This window comes from Diplotaxodon limnothrissa, linkage group LG6 (genome assembly GCF_057381915.1).
Source record: "Diplotaxodon limnothrissa isolate DT_005_m linkage group LG6, D_limnothrissa_male_GT1.1, whole genome shotgun sequence".
In the NCBI taxonomy this organism is placed as follows: domain Eukaryota; kingdom Metazoa; phylum Chordata; class Actinopteri; order Cichliformes; family Cichlidae; genus Diplotaxodon; species Diplotaxodon limnothrissa.
In genome coordinates, this window is record NC_140601.1 from 12,462,887 (window position 1) to 12,482,761 (window position 19,875).

At 38.4% G+C, this 19,875-nt stretch overlaps 2 protein-coding genes across 2 annotated transcripts in view; one reads left to right on the forward strand and one right to left on the reverse strand.

Annotated features, from left to right (window-relative positions):
• The window catches only part of mslnb (mesothelin b), a 33,364-nt gene extending 32,648 nt beyond the window's left edge, over positions 1 to 716 (reverse strand). Inside the window, exon 1 of the mRNA XM_085355664.1 lies at positions 581 to 716. Within this exon, the coding sequence (XP_085211790.1) occupies positions 581 to 716 (136 nt within the window). The remainder of the gene's footprint in view (positions 1 to 580) is intronic.
• Positions 717 to 7,853: 7,137 nt separating this feature from the next.
• ears2 (glutamyl-tRNA synthetase 2, mitochondrial) lies at positions 7,854 to 17,584 on the forward strand. The gene is made up of 10 exons (XM_085355665.1): positions 7,854 to 8,145; positions 10,667 to 10,822; positions 11,661 to 11,850; positions 12,251 to 12,401; positions 12,690 to 13,011; positions 13,095 to 13,203; positions 14,078 to 14,231; positions 14,510 to 14,640; positions 14,726 to 14,861; positions 17,374 to 17,584. Exons 1-10 carry the CDS (start codon positions 7,962 to 7,964, stop codon positions 17,470 to 17,472), a joined length of 1,632 nt encoding a protein of 543 aa, XP_085211791.1. The 5' UTR covers positions 7,854 to 7,961; the 3' UTR covers positions 17,473 to 17,584.
• The last annotated feature ends 2,291 nt before the right edge of the window (positions 17,585 to 19,875 follow it).

The following is a 19,875-nucleotide window of genomic DNA, read 5'->3' on the forward strand; positions in this document are numbered from 1 at the left end:
ATAAATCCACAGCTGAAAGTAGTCATCATCAAAAGCATCAAAAGCAAAGTTGACAGTTACGAGAAGTTCATGAGCCACCTGAACACGAGTGGGTTTTTAAAAAAAAGAAGTATTAATATTATCTTATAAATATTAATACGTTAATTTTAGATTATAGTATTTAAAGTGTATCATGTGTAAGTTTCTTAATCTACTGTCCAAGGCAAAATGGCCATTGGTCTTATGTGAGTGTCAGCAAAGCACATCAGCTGAGTACTTTCCCTCCACACTCTGGCAAGATTTTAATCAACATTAACTGAACCTGAGCAAATAAAGCTTGTGTGGATGAATGCAGATTTATTGTTCTAGTGCGTATTTACAGCAGCAGAGTAATGTTTGTGGGGCTACAATAGTCATGTTCCTTATGATTCATAGGTCATGGGAATAAAGGGACATGAAAATATCTCAACAACATTTGTAATGATGTGATTTTATTGTCAGTTTAGGAGATTTTTCCCCCAATCATGCCACCGGTCTTTCCTTTTAATGAGCTGCTGATTCTTATACATATATACATTAAACACACAAAACTTCCTCTTACCAAAGGAGCTCCCCAGTAGGTAAACCAATAGGAACAGGTAGCGAGCTCTCATAATGCAACCAGTCTCATGAGATGTGAGGGCTTTGTGTTGAAAATCACTGGGGAGAGAAGAAGAGAAAGCAGCTGACACAGTCATCCAGGCATTACAGGAACTACAGGCATCACATAACTAACAGGTGGATTAATGATCGGGATGTCTAAATAACTGGCACTCAGTATCAAAGTGCTATATATCACATCTTGGTCAGACATCATCAAATTAGGGGCGAACCGCTTGTGGCTCAAGCCATCTAAAGCTTTAAACATTATATAACCAATCTTTTTAGGCAAACAATGAAAAGTCAGTCTATTACTGACCTTTCACTCGAATGCCTGTGTGTTTAGTGGCTGAAAGGAATCAGGGAGTGGCTGTTAGATGTCTTACATACAGCCACCTAAAGTAACCCATAACAAAGTGACATTAAAGCATGATGGGAGAACTGAAGCATTAGTGGAAAGAATGCTGAAACCCTGCCTCACACGGCTTATAACAATGAAAACAAAGATAACCTTCACATAACCCTGCTCATAAACCACATTGCAAATTGTCATCACTAGTAGAGTGATTCCTTTAACAAACCTTCTAATTTTGACTTTTGTGGCACTTTCCTTCAGAAATGACCTAAAACTTTATCCAAATCTGCTGCTGCTGCTTTTCACAGAACTGTCCGTTTGTTTGAGTACAGTGAAATCACGCAATGCACCGATGACTTCATCGTTACGCTTGGCCGTGGACACCATTGTCACAATGTTAGGCACTTGCTTCTGTTCCTTGAGAAACATATAAAGAAGTACAAACATTCTCGCACGCAATATTGAGAGTCATGCTGGTATCTTGAAATGCTGCTCCTTTACACGTTAGTCACTCAAACCAAACATGGGCCTCCACCTACATGTCAATTCTTTTGTAAGGGGTTTGATATGGTGACCAAAAGCTTTATCAATATACATGTGATTACTTTATAAGGAGCAGCTTTGATCTGCATTTGGGAGGTTTGTTTGTTTCCACAAAGCGGCCACACACTCACGAAACATACAAAACCAACATGACTTATTTAGCTTTTTGAGTTTTTCCTCAACTGTTATTTTTTATTTTACAAGACTTTTGTAAAAAAATTTTAAAAAAGAGGTCAAATTTGATTTTTACTTATGCCACACACAATGACCATTTCTAATCCAGCAACAGTCAAAATGTAATCATTTACTAAAAGAAGAGAAAAACCTATAATGTTATAGATAAATTGTGCAGTTCTTATCATACAAATATTTTACACATCGGCTCCCCCCAAAACTCTCGCCCTGTTTATGCCTCATCATATGTTGCAACAGCGAGAACAAATAATTATTTAAGGTTAAAATGTCCTCCTCCTCCTCGGCCCTTTGTACTTGAAAGACCAACACCACTGAGACACTTTGTGAATAATTTGCCATTTTCAAAGACAGAACGTGTTGGAAAACTTTAGTACTTTTAATGCTGGTTACACAGCATAGCCAAATTTGCAAACATTTCAAAATAAACACATGTAATATATATATATAAAAAATGACATTTCAGAGTTGTTGTTTTTCTAAATGTTAGCTTGAGATATATAAAGCAAATAGTACTGCATTGTTACTGGCAGTCATCTGAACTGTCAGTTTGTGGAGAATAAAATAGAGAATAAGAAAACGTGAAAAAATAAAACAAGCCATCCCCGCTAAAGACGCCTTTTATGTTCGAGTAAAAATAAGTAAATATAAGAAGTACTTTATTTTTTATGCTTTACTTATAGACGTGTAATAACTTGTACTATTTGCTGTATGCACTTTGAATTTAATATTTTCCTGCTTCTGTGTTTAAAGATTTTTCAGTGTAGTATATTTTCTTATGAACAAGAGTAAAATATTTTGATCTCCTTTAGAAAGTCATATTTTTTATTGGTACCACTGTAAAGAGCACAGTGATGCCATTTCTTCGAGGATAACACACCAACCTGAAGACTCTTGGTTTAATAAGGTAGCTGTTATTCCCATGCATGCAATCCGCAAATAGCGCGTTGTCACTGGAGGTAAACCCTCGCAGGGCAAGAAAGACCAAATTATTATGAGCTGAAGGGATTTTCTGCTTTGTCTGCGTCTGTTTGCTACTGAATAACAAGCCTACATGCAGCAGTGATTAAAAACATCTCTTGAATAGAAGTAGATCTATGAGTTAAGTCTGTGATAAGCTTTAAAATGAGCAATATGTCCTTTTGATGGAGTTTCAAGGCTGAGTAGGAACTTAAAATGATAAAACAGCAAATCAAATCAAAGCCAGATTTCTTACCAGATCACGTCTGTAGGTAGAGTTGTTCAGGTCTTGTAAATCGCCTCTGTTAAACACTGTCTTCTGACACTGGAGGCACCGGCGCACGAGTGAAGGGTGTGTTTCCTTGTGACTGTGACACCGGTGATGATGGCTGAATCCTACCTGTTGCTCAAGAGGGCTGGCCCTTTTTCTTTTTTTGTAGGAGTGTATCATATTGTAATCAGAGCTTTTATGTAGATGACGGCAAGGAATCTGCTGCTTTGTCTGTGAATGTGTGTATAAAGTGGAGCAAGAGACATACAGCATAAAGTTATTTCTGAATAGCAGGTTGCACTTCCACTTTGTTTTTTGGATTTCTTGGCAACTTGTTGTAGACACCAAAATAAAGGCTGACTTTTTTCCCAATGATGAAAAAGAGATTTTGTCAGTCTTCAGGCTTTCCTCTGTCATTTAGTAACTTTTGTCGTTCGCTCTGTAAAATCAACATATCTACAGTAAATGCTGCGTCCAATCATTTTGAAAACAAGTTATTTTGGGTTTTGAGAGGCTTCATTTGCCTGTTATCATAAACACGTACACAGCATGGCATGCACACGCAGATCCAGTTAAACTGGTTTGCTGCTCTGGCTGAAAAGAGAAATGAATAGATAACTATCATATCTGATATCATATCTCACAGTACAATAATATTGAATGGGTTGCATTGTTGTATTTTGTCATGTTTCTCAGGTCTTTGTCTGAATTTCTACGAACATTATTGCTAAGGATTGTCTTATTGCATTGGAGTCACACTGGGTTAAATATGTACACTTGGGTTTTAAGGGGTATTTATTATTTTCTTCTTTTTTTTGGGTTGTATGGAAGCCCCAAACGCAATTTCATTGTTCTTGACAATGACAATAAATAAATAAATACTAAATACTAATACAGGTTTTACCAGAGTGAATCGATTCAGGAAAAATGGTGTCCGACGGGTGCAGTGAGAACATACGTCAAAGTTATTTCACAATATGAAAAAGGAGAAGAAATCACGGCATGTCTCCATTACCTTTTTGGCTCACTATAATCAAGCCATTTTCACACACGCAACGCAACCTTGAACTACTTTTGATGTCACGCACCAGGTTCTTATTACAACGTGATGTCCAGATGTACTAATTTAAGCCGGTGAATTAACGGCGAGTGGTCGCGCTGCTTCTTACTGCCAACACTTTTTACTCACCTGAACTAACATTAGTTCATTATTAAGGACATATGAGAACCTTTAGACAGCCTCACAAATCTGTCCGCAGTTCATCTGTGAGTGACACACTCTTGAGCACTTCAAGAAAAACAATCCTAACTCACACTCGCTGGTGTATAACAAGTCTTATTGCTCCTCTTAAAGTTGACGGTTTGTTTATGCACATTGTTTGTTTTCAGTGTATCGTATTACATCTCTCTAGCTACTTATGAAAAGAACATGGCTATTGATATTCATGGATGTTTGGGAGGCATTGGGCTATTTATTTAATGAATCACAGTCAGATGTTAGGGTTAATTAACACATTGCTTTCAGGTCATGTTCAGCTCTCCCGTAAGTTTCTTTTTTTCTTCCCATTTAACTTTTCCACTTGTCATAAATTTGAAGGTCCCAGATGCTATCTTGAACTTGTTTTTCTTGAACACAACAGACACGTGCATCATTTATGGTATGAATTCAACAAGCTTTCTTCAGAAGACCAGTGAGGGATACAATGAGTTTTTCTGCTCCTTCTTTTTGTTTTGCTGTGTCACAACATGGATATTTTCCATCCCATGATATGCTAACTTACTGCTCTAAACATTAGGTTATATGTAACCATATGAATGCTGATTAGCTTTTTGGTGAAACACATGAATAAAGCCTCTCCTTCACTGCTGCCACAGACATCAAGCATGACTGTCGGGACAGTGTTGAGTGTGGAGGGAATTAGACTTGGCAGCAGTCCCTCTGCAGCAGGGTGTCGAACTCCAGGCCTCGAGGGCTGGTGTCCTGAAGGTTTTACATATCACCCTGGGTCAACACACCTGAATCAAATGATTAGTTCATTACCAGTGCTTGGAGAACTTCAAGACATGTTGAGGGGGTAATTTAGCCATTTAAATCAGCTGTATTGGATCAAGGACACATCTAAAACCTGCAGGACACCGCCCCTTGAGGCCTGGAGTTTGAATCAAGATCTGTTCAAGATGTGGATGGAGGTCAACATGAAACCGCTGCTGAAATCCATCACCAAGCACTTCTTGTCCTGTCTCAGCACCAGGAACTTCAGCTGCTCCACCTACCAGACTGTGTATGTCTCTTACTGTCTGCCCAAAGTGGATGTACACATTGTTTATGTACCCGTTCCTGTCTTCGACAAGAGTTGCTGGTAAAGTGTCTAATATAAACAACTGTGACTTACTCTAAACTAGAATTTACTGTCAGTGTGAAACCTGTTATGTTGCACAATCCTCTGAGGTTAACATTGAATCACTTTTTGCTAGTTTTGGTCAAGACTGCGAGCAGTTTCATGTTGTAATTTAACCTAATTTGGTCCTAAATGCTGCTGCAGGTCCAACATCTGCATCTCAAAGTGCATCCATCTATGAATCATGACATTTGGTTGTAAGTATACAGGTTAACCATGAGATGTGGGATTGTACGTCTCTTAGGTGTGACTAAGAGATCTGTTGTTGACCTACATCACCTGAGTGATCCCTCGGCATACGGCCTCATGATTACTCCCCAGCCGTTTCTCATCTGACTTACAGTGGTGTCCCCTGCTATCACTTTGTTTTGTTTGCTGGTTCACTTCCCAGTGTTCCCCGGCTCTCTGTACCCTTGAGTTTTTTGATTCATTTTTCATCTGCCAAGCTTCTTCTGTGGTCTCAAGGACATTTGCAAACATTTGTATTTACCCCAATGTTTCCATATTCAAACCCATTATCAGTCTTGATGCTTGTTTTCTTTAAACATCACTTAACTGGTGTTTAGATGCTTTAGAAATTAAGATATTCCTCCTCAGAGAAGCAGAAGCGCTACTAAATAAACCATATTTCAAAATTATTATGATAATGGAATAGGCAACAAACAACAAGGGTCCACAACTCAAGAGAAATATTTATAAATATCACTGTTACGTCACAAAGAGTCACTTCAGGTTAAATGATTTCACTGTGTGCTCAGTGTGGTCACCACGAGCTGGAAGGAGAGCAAATAAAATTGTATTGCGAAAGTTTTGGCTCATGTAACAGTACATGAGTATTTGCTGAATGAATTAACAAAAAGTTTAATTTACTATTATTATTATTATTATATTTCAGTATTTGTATATAACAATACTTATAACAATATAACGAACTGTATATAGGAAATGAGAGAAGGGTTTATTATATCAGCCACCCTTGAAGGTAATAGGATAGGGAGGACATGTGGCATATTTTCTAATTATATATTGTTGCATGGAGCCTGTAAATATCTCTAAAGTTTTTTGTTGTTGTCTTTTTTAATCTTTTGCAAAGAAAAAAAAGTGTTGGCATATGACAGAGGTGTAAACATAAGGCTCTGGACTGCAACTTAAGAAAATACCAGCAAATAGGAAAATGTTGCAAAAACACACAAAACACAAAGAAAGACAATAATGTGGCAGCTGTGAAGAACTGCCCTCAGGCACGCTTGAAAGAACTGAGCATTTATCTGTGTTGTGGGGAAGAAAAAGATGCAGGTGATGTGTTTTTTAACTGCATGGTTCATTTAAAACTGTATATACATGTTTGGTATTAACCTTTACTGTTAGTTCACTGTCCTATGACTGCTCCCTCACAATATTGTCTCACCCAAATCATGGAACAGTTATGTTTTGTGAGTTTTCTTTTTTTGTATGTGTGCTTTTGTGGTGTTTTATTTTCTCTTTCTGATGTATTTTATGTGCTTCTGCAACTTTTTAAGTTGCAGTGCATTTGACCTTTCAGAATCGCCCAGAAAACACTTTAATCTGACCCAGACGACAGCTTTGGAAAATGTAAAGGCGGGAATCAATTTTACACATTCACATATATTTTCATAATCTTTACAGCTTGTCCTGATAAAGGAATCCCTTACAGCCATTCATATTACACCAGAAGTAAAGTTATACAGTAGATTTAATTAAATGACAGAAACGTTCCTGTTTTTTCATTATCTAATATAGATAGATTTTTGTTTTCATTTTTATTTATTTATTTTTATTATTATTTCCTAACAATATATCCACAGTAAAATAAATAAATGTGCAAATAAAGTAGGACATTTTCTGGTGATTAACAAAAACGACGACAATGGCTTACCAGAACTTTTTCTCTGATTTTACATGTTTATTTCATACAATTTAATTGTGCTGACAGAATTATTTTATGTATTTATTTTATTCATTACATTGGATTTTTTTTTTTTTTTTTTAGCAATTAGAAAAACTCCTTTGAAATTGGACTTTTTTTCTTATGTTGAGAAAAAAATATAAGTAAGGCTTCTTCACACTGACAGAAAGGGTATTTTCACTGGTCGGGCCAAGTTAATATTAAAGTACCATGTAAAATGAGTCGGACATCAGTAGAATAAGACAACCAAACAACCTGGATGCACGAGATAAAATAAATATTATCTCAAGTATAAAAGCTACCGGCTCTTATTTCGTGTGGCATCCAAATGAAACGATACTGAATTATACACAGAGTCAGCTGTAGAGGGCAGTACTGCCACCAGGAAACCTAAAGGAAGAAGCGAGCGCTCCTCCGACAGGCGGCGGTAAGCAGGTTTACGTCTGAAGGATTCGTTTCCGGTTTAGTTTCGACGAAGAAGAACGTAACCTACGTAATAAACACGGTTTAGCATTTGCACATGTGAGGACAAACTTTGTCTTTTTGCTACTGTTGTTACTGTGTTGCTGTTTTTGTGCTTACTGCGGTTTTAGCAACACTCGTGGCTAACTGTGCCTAACCGCGGCCGGGTCAGCGCGCGAGGGAGAGCGTGAAAAACCCTGGAGGATGCTGCTCGTGTCCTCGTGACCTGTCATCATGTCGCGGTGGTTTAAAACCTGTACGCGGTCTTTTCTGCACAGTTTGGAGGTCCGCAGGGGGTTTCGCTGCCTCACGTCGGACGGAAACAGACGGACGGAGCTCCAGCTGCGTGCAGCAGGCGACAGGTGCTGCTCAACGGTGCAGGGGGAGGTGAGGGTCAGGTTTGCCCCCAGTCCCACAGGTAAGGTCCTTCGGTATCCTGCACGACCTGGCTGTAAACATGTGTTACGGTAAATTTAGTTGAAAGAATTATGGAGAAAAAAAAACTGTCAACAGCCCCCAAAATCCTTTTAGATGGATATTTTTATGCTTCAGTTTTGTTCGTCTAACTTGTGGTCTGATTGTGGTCTCATGGCTGTTTTTTTGATACTTTCTTTTTATTGTTTTCTTTAAACATTATACAGGGAGATGGAGTGTAACAACAAAACGGAACATAAAAATAAAAAATAATAAAATATTATTATTATTATTATTATTATTAATAATAATAATTATTAATAATAATAATTTAAAAAAAGGTGAAAAAAGAACGTGTTGGGTCACCATGTTTCTACAATTTGATCGTTTCTCATTATCAATGTGATGGTCTTTGTCCTGTCGAGTTTATGTAATCAGTCCATTTCTCCCCCTTTTCAATGGTATTGATCTTCCTGAGTCCTTATTTTGTAAGTCAGCTGTTCCATAATTTGTATTTCGTCTATAATATTGATCCATTCATCCTGCGATGGTGGGTCTATCTTGTTCCATTTCCTTGTGATTGCCTTTTTACCGACTGCAAGCATAATTTTCAGTACGTTTCTATCTTCTTTCAACACATTTCCCGTAATGACACCAAGATATAATAATGTACAAGACTTAGATACAGCACAACCCAGAATTTTACCTATAGCTAACTGAACATCTTCCCAAAATTTTGTGATCTTGGGACAGAACCAGAACACACTAAAGTGTGAAGGAAGTGTGTTTGTTCCTAATTTTGGGTGTTATAAAAAATCGAATTACATTTTTCCAGCAATGCAATCTCCAGACACGTGATGATGATGTTGTTGCCTGCTGTGTTTTCCAAATTTGTGACTATTCCTCATCAGATATGTTCACTCCCAACTCTCTGTGCCACAGTTTTACATACATTGTTGTACACCCTCTTGCCTCCATTATATGCTCGTAAATTGTAGAGATTATTCTAATTTTTTTTTGCATTGTGGGCTTCAGTTATGGTTTTGATTATTGAATTTTTATCCAGATTTACACTACGTTTTACTTCTTTATTAAAAAAAGTCCCTAATCGGCAAATATCTATCATGATCTTGATTGCTTAGATCATATTTTGTTTAATCTCCTGGAAGTTCATAAAATTCCCATCTTTAATTAGTGTACATATTGCTGTTAATCCATTAGGAATCCACTGTTTAAATCTTTGGTTCATACAACCAATAGAACCCTTATCATAAGCTGTCCATCGAAGCAGTCTGAGCTCTTTTTCCAGTTTGTATTTTCGTACCAGATTAAACCACATTTTTAACGTAAACTGAGTGACTTAATTCAGCTGTTTAATTACACTCATTGCTTCTTCTGTCTCCCATAAGGCTTTGCATTTCTCTTCCCTGTACTGATTTTTCTAAATTCTTCCATTTGGCTTCATAATCATTGTCACACCAACAAATTATATACCTGATTTGTGCAGCATGAAAGTATGCTTAAAGGTTTGGGAGTGCCAAACCCTCCTTATCCTTTCTTATCTGTAGTGTTTCGAATTTGATTCTCAGTCTGTGACCGTTCCATATAAACTTGGAAAGGATTTTGTCCCATAATCTGAATTGTTTTTCATGTATGTCAATGGGCAGTGACTGAAAGAGGTAGAGCAGTCTGCTGTTTTTAGTTTTGGTGTTGATCTAGATTTGTGTATATATATATATACATCATTTTAGAGTTAAATCTTAATCAACAATAGTCCTGGTTATAACTGCCAGATATTCAGTAGCTTTCGCATTTTTAATGTCAGGTTATTTAAAACATGCTGCAGCTATTCTTTTCAATAAAAACACAATTTTCTATTCACTAAATGCTACACATGGGATATATCAGTGATTACTGACATAAATAAAGGAGTATTCATTAGAATTTATTTATATGATATGCAGTCTGAGTATTTTTCCATTTGTATACGGTGCTTGGTACTGTGGAGGACAAAAATATGCATATATGAATGTAATTTTCCACTTAAACTGACTTCAGTATTTTTTATTTATTTCCATGTGTTAAAAAAATGTGGGTTGACAGTGACTCTGGCAAAAATGACTCGTGTGTGTGTGTGTGTGTGGGAAGTGTTTGCACTGCAAACCTAGACAAAGCAATAATAGGCAATAATAAATGTTACATGGTGTTTGCTGGCATTCGTGCAAAGAAGCGTGGATATGGTGCAGCGTAAGCCTTTGCGTGTTTTTTGCTTCAGCTTATGTCAGATAGTTTTGTTCAGCACAAAGTGTGAGTGCAGCTGCAAGTTTTATCTGATGTAAGTCACAAGATTGATAACGATTAGGGTTTTTCTTGTGAAAGAGAGTAGTTCCACATGTAACATTAGTGATGCATTTTCTGGTTCATTTTTAGTGTTCTGGTGCTGTGTGTGTGCTGGCTCTCTCTCTCACACACAACCTTCAAAACTGCAATCGGATGCTGTAACCATTTAATACTTTGTTCTGCAGGCTTCCTACACCTCGGCGGACTTCGAACTGCTCTCTACAATTACATATTTGCAAAGAAGTATGGAGGTGTATTCATCCTGCGGCTGGAGGACACTGATCAGAGCAGACTGGTACCAGGAGCAGCAGAGTCCATAGAGGACATGTTAGAGTGGGCTGGTAAGAGACACTAGTCCAGAAGGATTGACTCTGTAATACGTAGCTCTTTGTACACAATCATGACCACTTCATTTTTTTCATCTAATGTGAAGTGAAGAATCTACTTACATCAGTAAATAGAAAATGAACCTAAGATAACAACATAAGAAATAAGTAAACATTTCCTTTTATTTTTCAGTCTGTACATATATCGAACATTTATATAATACGAGATATCTCTAAGATGTCTCTTGAAAAAAACAAAGTCTGACACAAATATGGGCCGTGGTTCTCCATTTCTTTGTTTTTCAAAGTTTGTTAAAAGTTGTCTTTAGATCTGCTTTTTGCACACTGTGCTTTCTTGAGTGTTTTATTAATATGAGGTAATGGCTAACACAGAAGGAGGGATCAGTTGATCTGATGCTTACACAGAAACTACTGGCTGAATTTTGAATATTGTTGAAAAACTGAAGCGCATTAAACAGTTCTTACAGAACTGCTAACTTCATTCTGTTTAAAACTGTGTTGAAAATTGTGTCTTTCCTCAGGGTTGATCTGCTGAATAACACTGGGTAAATGGATCAATGCAATCACTGCATTAAATCCTAATAGAGTCGATCCCCGTCTATTCGCAGTTCATGGATTTTATTCCAAATTATTTGCTGATTTATTGCATGATACAGAAATTACAAACACAAAGATCCCGGGAAAATTAAAATAGGCAGTTCTAAGCGTTTTTAGAGGGGGTCTCAAGGTTTTGAGGGCAGGTGTGGTCCCTAACCCCCACAAATACCGGGGATTGACTTTAAAAGCGTTTGGCTAAGTTGTTGCCACCATCTAAGCTGAATTTTTCACACAGGTATACCTCCAGATGAAAGTCCACGTCGAGGTGGCCCGACAGGTCCATACCTGCAGTCTCAGAGACTCGACCTCTACAATCAGACAGCCCGGCAGCTTGTTGCCAGTGATCACGCTTACTATTGTTTCTGCAGCTCTCAGAGACTGGAGCTGCTCAAAAAAGAGGCATTAAGGTCGGGGCAGACTCCAAGGTAATTCAGAACACAAATCAGTAAAAAACTTTATATTACCCACTTTTTTTTTTTTTAATGTATCATCTTCAAACTTCAGACGATACACTTCACAGCAATATACTAGGCCATGGGGGACCTGAGTAACATGTTGGCTAAGGATTGCACCTTGACCTTCATCGTTAGTGCCAAGGTCAAAGTTGGCCCTGAAAAAATTCAAGAAATATATGATATGAAAGGGTCTGGAGAAAACTGACAGCAAACCTTTAATTTTTTCAATAAGACGCGCTACGACGACACAATGACACCATAAAGTTTCACACAATCAAACACTGCATGACTATATCTTAATATAATAGAGAGTTGCGCTCTCTGAGTGCTTTTGTTTGTCAAGGTTCTGACAGCGTTTGCATCTCTCCAGGTATGACAACAGGTGTCGTCACCTGCGGGCCGACCAGGTCCAGGAGAAGCTGGCTCAGGGAGCCTCATATGTGATCAGGTTTCGTCTGGAAGAGGGCGTTGAGCCTTTTCAGGATCTGATCTTTGGATGGAATCGGCATGAGGTTGCACAGGTTGGGCTTTTCACTGGGCTTCATGCTAAACGTGTAACCATGTCTAATAAAGCTAATGTTTTTGTTGTTTTTTTTTAATGTTTGACTATAAATATTCTTGCTTGATTGAAATAAATTTAAAATTTCTTGAGGTTCAGATTGTAACTGTGCTTTTAAAACAAGCGTAGTCCATATAATGAGCTGTTAACAGTGGTACTTGAATGCAAAAACCTGCCTTTAGTTTTCAGTCTATCTGCCAGATTTCTTCTGGCTCCTCTCGTTTTTAAACACATCCTCTGTCACTTTTAGGTGGAGGGGGATCCCGTGGTGATAAAAGCAGACGGTTTCCCCACCTATCACCTCGCCAACATTGTAGATGATCATTACATGAAGGTCAGCCATGTCCTGCGGGGTTCAGAGTGGCTGATCTCCACCTCCAAACATCTCCTCATGTACCGGGCTCTTGGATGGCAGTCGCCCACGTTCGGACATCTGCCGCTGCTGATGAACAAAGACGGCAGTAAACTGTCAAAGAGGCAGGGGGACATATTCATCGAAACATTCAAGAGAGACGGAGTCCTGCCAGAGGCTCTGTTGGATACAACAACCAACTGTGGATCTGGATTCAACAGTGAGTGATGGGAGACTCTGCAAAACTGTGACTATAAACAGTGAACATTATATCAAAGTCCAACGTCTTGTGTTTCCATATAGCTAATCGAATGGGGAGGAGGATAGATGAACTGATTTCTGAGTTTAACCCTTCAAAGATCACGACTCACTCTGCTTTGTTAGACCTCGAGAAGCTGCCAGAGTTCAACAGGTGAGTCAGAACTTTATACGTCCTGGTTTTATTGCCTAGGTTCTGTTTATTTAGGCCTTATTTCATTTTTAAAGCAAAAGAGGAAAGATGCATTATGTCTGTTCATTCTTCAGTCTGTTGAAGTGATCGTGTTCTATCATGCAGACGTGAGTCACTCTAACTTTCACATGATAATGACTGAATGAGCCACAGAACTATGTACTCGGTACTCTGAGAGTGCATCAGTGCAGATTTTTCATCTTGATCTTGATCTTTGATAATTAAAGATGCCGCATCCTGGACTGGTTCTTATACAGCTGTTTTTATATTTTTACTGCAGTGAACATGAGCGTGTTCATGAAGACCGGCTTTGAGGCTTCAGTACTGTTAGTTTGGCCAGTGTGAGGCCATGAGACACAGATTGAAAGGAGTCGTCTAAAACCCAGTGCTTTTTTTTTTCTTTTCATGTTATTGCCAACAAATGTCCCAACAAAAAACATTTGCCTTTAATGAGCAATTCAAGATACAGAACAGCCTATTTCAGACTTCCTCTGGTGATGATAAATGTTTCCAACTGCAATTTTAACGCAGTGTAGATTTCTTTCTACTGGAATTCATTCCTGCTGATTGCTTTAGTTTAAGTGTCTAGAGTTTGAAATGTCTGAATCGAGCGCATCACAGTGAAGCTCAATGGATCTTTGCTTAACTCAAGAACAGCAAAACATTAAGTTTAAGTAATCATTCCCCAAAATGTCACCTTGTTGTTAAGAGTAATCCAAAGTGTCTGTTTTTATGTGGAACATGAGGAAGTCTTATTAAAAAGAAGAGATGAAAAGGAATATATAAATACATATTCGTTTTACGAGGTAAATGAAACTCTCTGTGATTATGACAGACTTCACCTGCAGCAGCGAATTGAAGATGAGCAGCAGTGTGATTTGCTGATACAAGATCTGCGGGAGGAAATCTATCAGGCCTTCGCAGAACAGATCCAGGATAAGGATGTGCTGCGCGAGGATTACATCAGGCGGGTTCTGCGTCTCCGTAAGGTAACCATGACTTTACTCTGGTTTAACTCTGTTTTCCTCTGCTAATTAAAAGGTTCTTGGCCTTTTTAGTGAAGATTTAAATTATATAGACCTTATAGTGACTGTAGTGCGTTTGTGTGCATTCCTATCATTTGATTTCTGGTATGTTGAGGATATGAAACCAGCTGTTGTCAGTTGTTGATCTGTAGTTAAATACTGTCCTACACTGGTGTGGCTTCTAGTGTGATGTCCAAACAGTGTGCACTATTATGGAAACAATCCTCTTCTCTCTTTAACAGGGTCACATATCCTTCCTGAAGGAGCTTGTAAGCCCCACTTACTCTTACTTGTGGGTGCGTCCTTCCTTTTCCAGCCAGGAGGTGGCATCACTCACTGGAGAGGCCCAGCACATTGCTTCATTAGTGCTGAAGTGTGTACAGCCTGTTTCATTCATCTTTCATCTTACAGTTTCAGTCTCTCAATGTGATTTTAAACAATTGAATTTGTGCTTTTAGGCTGATAGAAGAGCGAAGCGAGGAGCTTTCGGTGGATCGACTCGGTAAAGACTTGAAAGCTGTGGCTAAGCAGGCTAAAGCCACCAAGTACAGGGAGGTGATGAAGCTGTTACGTCTGGTTCTCAGCGGTCAGCAGGTACTCAGCCTCGTCCTGTAGAGTGTTTTCATTACAGATAGTGCGAACTCTGTTTTCATCTTATACACTATCTGCATATGTGGTTGCAAAGCAAAAACAAATATATACACTGCTTAAAATATAAAGGAACACTTTTTAATCAGAGTACAAGATCAAGTCAGTTCTTCTTCTCAAGCAGCAGTGGGGGTTGTTAATCAGTTTCAGCTGCTTTGGTGTTAATGAAGCTAACAACAGGTGCACTAGAGAGGCAACAATGAGACAAGCTTCAAAACGGGAATGGTTTTACAGGTGGAGGACACTGACATTTTTCCCTCCTCATCTTTTCTGACTTCTTTTTGACTAGTTTTGCATTTGGCTAGGGTCAGTGTCACTTCTAATATCATATCTTCTAATATCTGAGCTATAAAATGACCTCCAGCAGGCCACTGGTGTGAATGTCTCGAACCAAACAATCACAAACTGACTTCTTGAGGGTGGCTGAGGGCCCAACATCTTTTAGTGAGCCCTGTTCTCACTGCTGAGCACTGTAAAGCATGTTTGGCATTTACCATAGAGTACTAGAACTGGTGGGTTCACCACTGGCACCTTGTGCTTTTAATAGATGAGAGCAGGTTCAACCTGAGCATTGGACAGACGTGAAAGGGTCTGGGGATGCCGTGGAGAAAATAATGCTGTAACATCGTTCAGCATGACTGGTTTGGTGGTGGGCCAGTAATGGTCTGGCGAGGCATATCCATAGAGGGACACACACATCTCTATAGGCTAAGCAACAGCACCCCTTCTGTTAAGTATTGGGATGAAATCCTTGGACCCACTCAGACCCTACGCTGGTCAGAGCACCTCTGGGACATTATGTTTGGCTCCAGTCTAAGCTACCAGACTGTCCAGGAGCTCAAATGAACAATGTCCAGATCTGGGAGGAGATCGCCATAAGGATATCAACTTCAGTCTTTAGGAGCGTCCGCCAACATTGTCAGCCTCGCATACAAGCACGTGGGGGCCAAACAAACGACTGAGTGTCATTCTGAGTTGCTACAATGCAATTTAAGCAGAATGGAGTAGCCTGCTGCATTATTTTTTACACTTTGATTTCTTGTGTGTATTTGAATTCAATGATCTGTAAGGTGATCATTTCCAACAAACAATGTGCCATCTTTCATTCCTAAAACGTTACCCAGTCTATAGTCATTATGTGTTTTGAAAATGTTACTTTTAATTTTTTAAGCAGTGTATAAATAAAGTCGTATCACCTTCTAAATGACCTGCAGAAGTTTTATCAAATATCACTTGTTGCCATTTGAGTTGAACTCTGTCAGAACTGGAAACCACAAGTTTAAAAATGAGTCAGGTGTGGGAGTAATGTGCGCTGCAGCTTGTCTGAAAAAGAACACACGGAAATGTGCAAAATCTGTGAAGTAAAGCTAGTTCTGAATTACTATAGTGCTCGTCTTTTCTCAAACTTGTCTCCCAATGGGTTCTAAAAAGTCAATAAGTATTTGTAGTAGTTAAAATAGAAGTCCACAAGCAGAGGTGGTCACTAATTCAGTGGTGACAGTTCAGCTCTGACCCCAACTACATTTAATTGATGTTTTGACCTTTTCTTGCAAAGTCATCCAGTTCCCATACTGATCACAAGACTTTGTTAAAAGAAGTTCCTGCAATGATGTAATACTGTTTTTTTCCAGCGTCAGATACAGACTGCAGTCTTTAATGAAGAGTTGTAGATACAAGATTTGTTATAGCAGTTAAAAAAATAACGAACATATTTTAAAAAAGCTTAATAATTTCATAATAAATATAACAATTATATGTTCTTAAAAGAGCTTTTATTCTGCACGTGTCTTATTGTAGCTGCCGGCCTGATTCTTCCTATCTGAAAGGTTGCATATAGATGCCCATATTTGTCAGAAGTACACACACACACACACACACACACACACACACACACACACACACACACACACACACACACACACCTGCATGTTAATGAGGTTGTGAGGTCTGTGGTTAAATTAATCAAGCAAAGATCAGTGTTTGTCGTTTTGATCTTTACTTTAGAGGTCACGTTTGCTCGTCCTTAAGAACACTGTGTGCTTTAGAGTAGTGACAGATAAGTAGCATAATACGAGGAACTTAAAATGTCCATCGGTCATTTTTTAAAGATCACTTTCGTTTCTGTAGTCTCATTTCTAAAATTGTGTTTGTCAAACTGCAGATCAGCAGATTCAATCATGTCTAGCTGCTGAAATCAGAAAAATACTCATAGCACGTGCCATATGTTCATTTACTTATGTGAAATGACTCAACTGAACTCCACAATACCGTTTTTGAAAGGTGGCGGTAATGACAAACAGTCGTCTACTTAGTCGCCACGTTGGCCCTGCTTACTTGGTGAGGGCAGGCATGAAGAAAGAGGAAGCTGTTTCTTGATTGTGTTTCACACAGGATGCTGGCTGGGTTGATTGTGTCAACTTTTCTGACCCCTGATCCTCTCTTCCCCTCTGACCTGCAGCAAGGTCCCAGTGTTGCTGAGATGATGGTGTCTCTGGGCTCTGCAGAGATCATCCATCGATTCCAGAAACTTCTGCTGCTTTCAAACGAAACAGATTAACGACTAAACTACCCGCCACCACGTCACCCTACAGTCACCGCGCCTGAAGAAAACAGCTGCTGCTGGACTGGTTGGCCTGAATGTTGACAGTTGATCTCACACATGCTGATTCTGCGACCTTTAAAATAAACTGAATGCCGATTAATACTCGAAATATTAGAAAAAGGTGCAGAAAATTTTATGCACTCAGACTGTGTTATGCAGTAATGTGAGACCTTACACCTGTTGCTGTGCTCACACATGGATGGGAAGTACCTTGATATTTCCATGCAAATATCAAGGTACTTTACTGAAGAAATTTTAATGAACTGGTCCACAGATGTACAGTCACAAGTGTTACAACTTCAAGGGCAGATGTAAAAGATGAAGATGAAAACGTCAATAAATAAATACCCCAAAGACCGATAGATAAATATATTTAAATTTAATACAGAGTTTCTGCTCAGTTGTTCTCCTGTCAGTTAACAGCTTTTTGTTTTGAATGTGACATAATATATTCTTTTATTATATGCTTTTCTGTTTTATAAATGATGTAAGACTTGTGTAATTAAACCATTTAATTTAACTACTTTTCAAAATGTTTTTGTTTATGAAAGATGGCTTACAGAAATTCTAGGGTAAACATTTTGAAATCACATTCTGAAGTACTTCTACTTCCCTTCATTTTCATATTATTGAGTATTTATTTACTCCACCACACCAGTGTGATAACTGACATTTATAATGCTGTTATATAGAATAACAGGCAGTGAAATAATGCTTCTGCTTCTATAATCCTGTGACATCACAGGGTTGACTGATGTGTGAAGTACCGTGAAATCTTGTTGCAGAGTGACCTTTTGTTATCATGCACCCTCTTTCACTACTGAGCTTTATAAAAAAAATCTGGTTGTAACCAGGTTTTAAAATAATAAAAATATAGGTGAATATTACCTGACATGACAAAAAATTTAAAAATTACACTGTTATTATTAAACAAAGGGAAAATGCAGAAGCAGCATGTGAAAAACTGAGCACATACCATCATTGGGTAGTTCTTGTAGAACCGCATTTAGCAGCAATAATTTGAAGTCATTGTTCATTTTATGACTATTAATTTTTCATTTGTTGTGAAGGATTTACTTTTGTTTTTTTGTTGTTGTTTTTTTAATCACATTGCTTCAGTGCATTGAGGTTTTTGGGGCATTTTTTATGTTATGCATTGTTCCCACCACAACATTTCAATACGGCTGAGGTTTGGACTCTGGGCCATTGCGACAGTTTGAGTCTTTTCTTTTTCAGATGTAGAGTTGTTGCTGTGTTTGTGATCATTGTCCTGTTGCTTGACCCTGTTTGGGTCAAGCTTTAGCTGTTGTGCAGCATATTTGGCTCTAGAATACTTTGGTATGCAGAGGAGTTTATGGTCGACTCAGTGACTGCAAAACAAGCCCAAATCATCACACCTCCACCACTGTGCTTGACGGTCTAACGTGTTTGGTTTTCTCAAAGCATAATGCTGTGCATTATAGCCGCACATCTCCACTCTGCTCTAATCTGTTCAAAGGACATTGTTCCAGAAGTCTTTCGTGGGTTTTGCCAGATGCAAATTTAGATCTGAACAGTCTGTACTGTCATGAACTTTAACATTGGGCCTCATTTAGCATGTTTATAGAGTCTGAAACAAAAGACTCTCTTAAACGTTCCTTTTTGTGAATGATCTTTCTCAGTGTAGATACACCCCTGAATACTTTTACAGAGGTCCTCACATTTGCTAATGATCAATTAGTCTTTGACTTTTTTGGTACAGGGAGGGTTAAATAGTGAGATACAATTATTTTAAGAACATGAACAGCAGACTCCATGAGGCTATCATGAGGGCCTTGAGTCCTTTAGTAGTACCTGTGCTTGCAGTTACTGTCAGCTGAGCTGAGAGAGTGATGATCTGTGGCCATCACCTCCAAAACCATTTCCTTTTTGGTGGTTATGTTTTTGTTGCTTCTCCAGTGCTCTTGGTGACACTTACATTTGCATCAAAGCCGGTGAAATGCATCCACAATGGTTTATGGATCCTAACTGGGCAGACTGTTGGAGACAATTCTGAGAACTGCATCGCAGATAATGGACTCTTAGTTGAATTATCAAAGCACGTTTTTTGTTTTTGTTTTTTTTTTAAATTTGAGTCAGATTATATTTAGAATAAATATTTTTACAAGAAGAGGTGAAGGACGTTTGAACTTAATACATTATGAATTAAGCATCATAAGAAATGCGCTATGAAAGTACTAAAAGTACTCCAAACAATATAAACAATATAAAAATATCGATTCCTAATGAATTCTTCTGTAAGTGGAAAGAAGTTTGGGTGATCTAACGAAGTAAAAGCTTTCCGTGTGAAATGTGAAGAAGTGTGCATGTGCCTGAAGT

What these genes read in the sequence shown, in the direction of transcription:
- ears2 (XM_085355665.1), top strand. Translation starts at nt 7,962, where the DNA reads ATGTCGCGGTGGTTTAAAACCTGTACGCGGTCTTTTCTGCACAGTTTG. An exon ending in ATCGGCATGAGGTTGCACAG is followed by an intron (nt 12,402 to 12,689) that starts GTTGGGCTTTTC and finishes TGTCACTTTTAG; the next exon opens with GTGGAGGGGGATCCCGTGGT. An exon ending in ATTGCTTCATTAGTGCTGAA is followed by an intron (nt 14,641 to 14,725) that starts GTGTGTACAGCC and finishes TTGTGCTTTTAG; the next exon opens with GCTGATAGAAGAGCGAAGCG.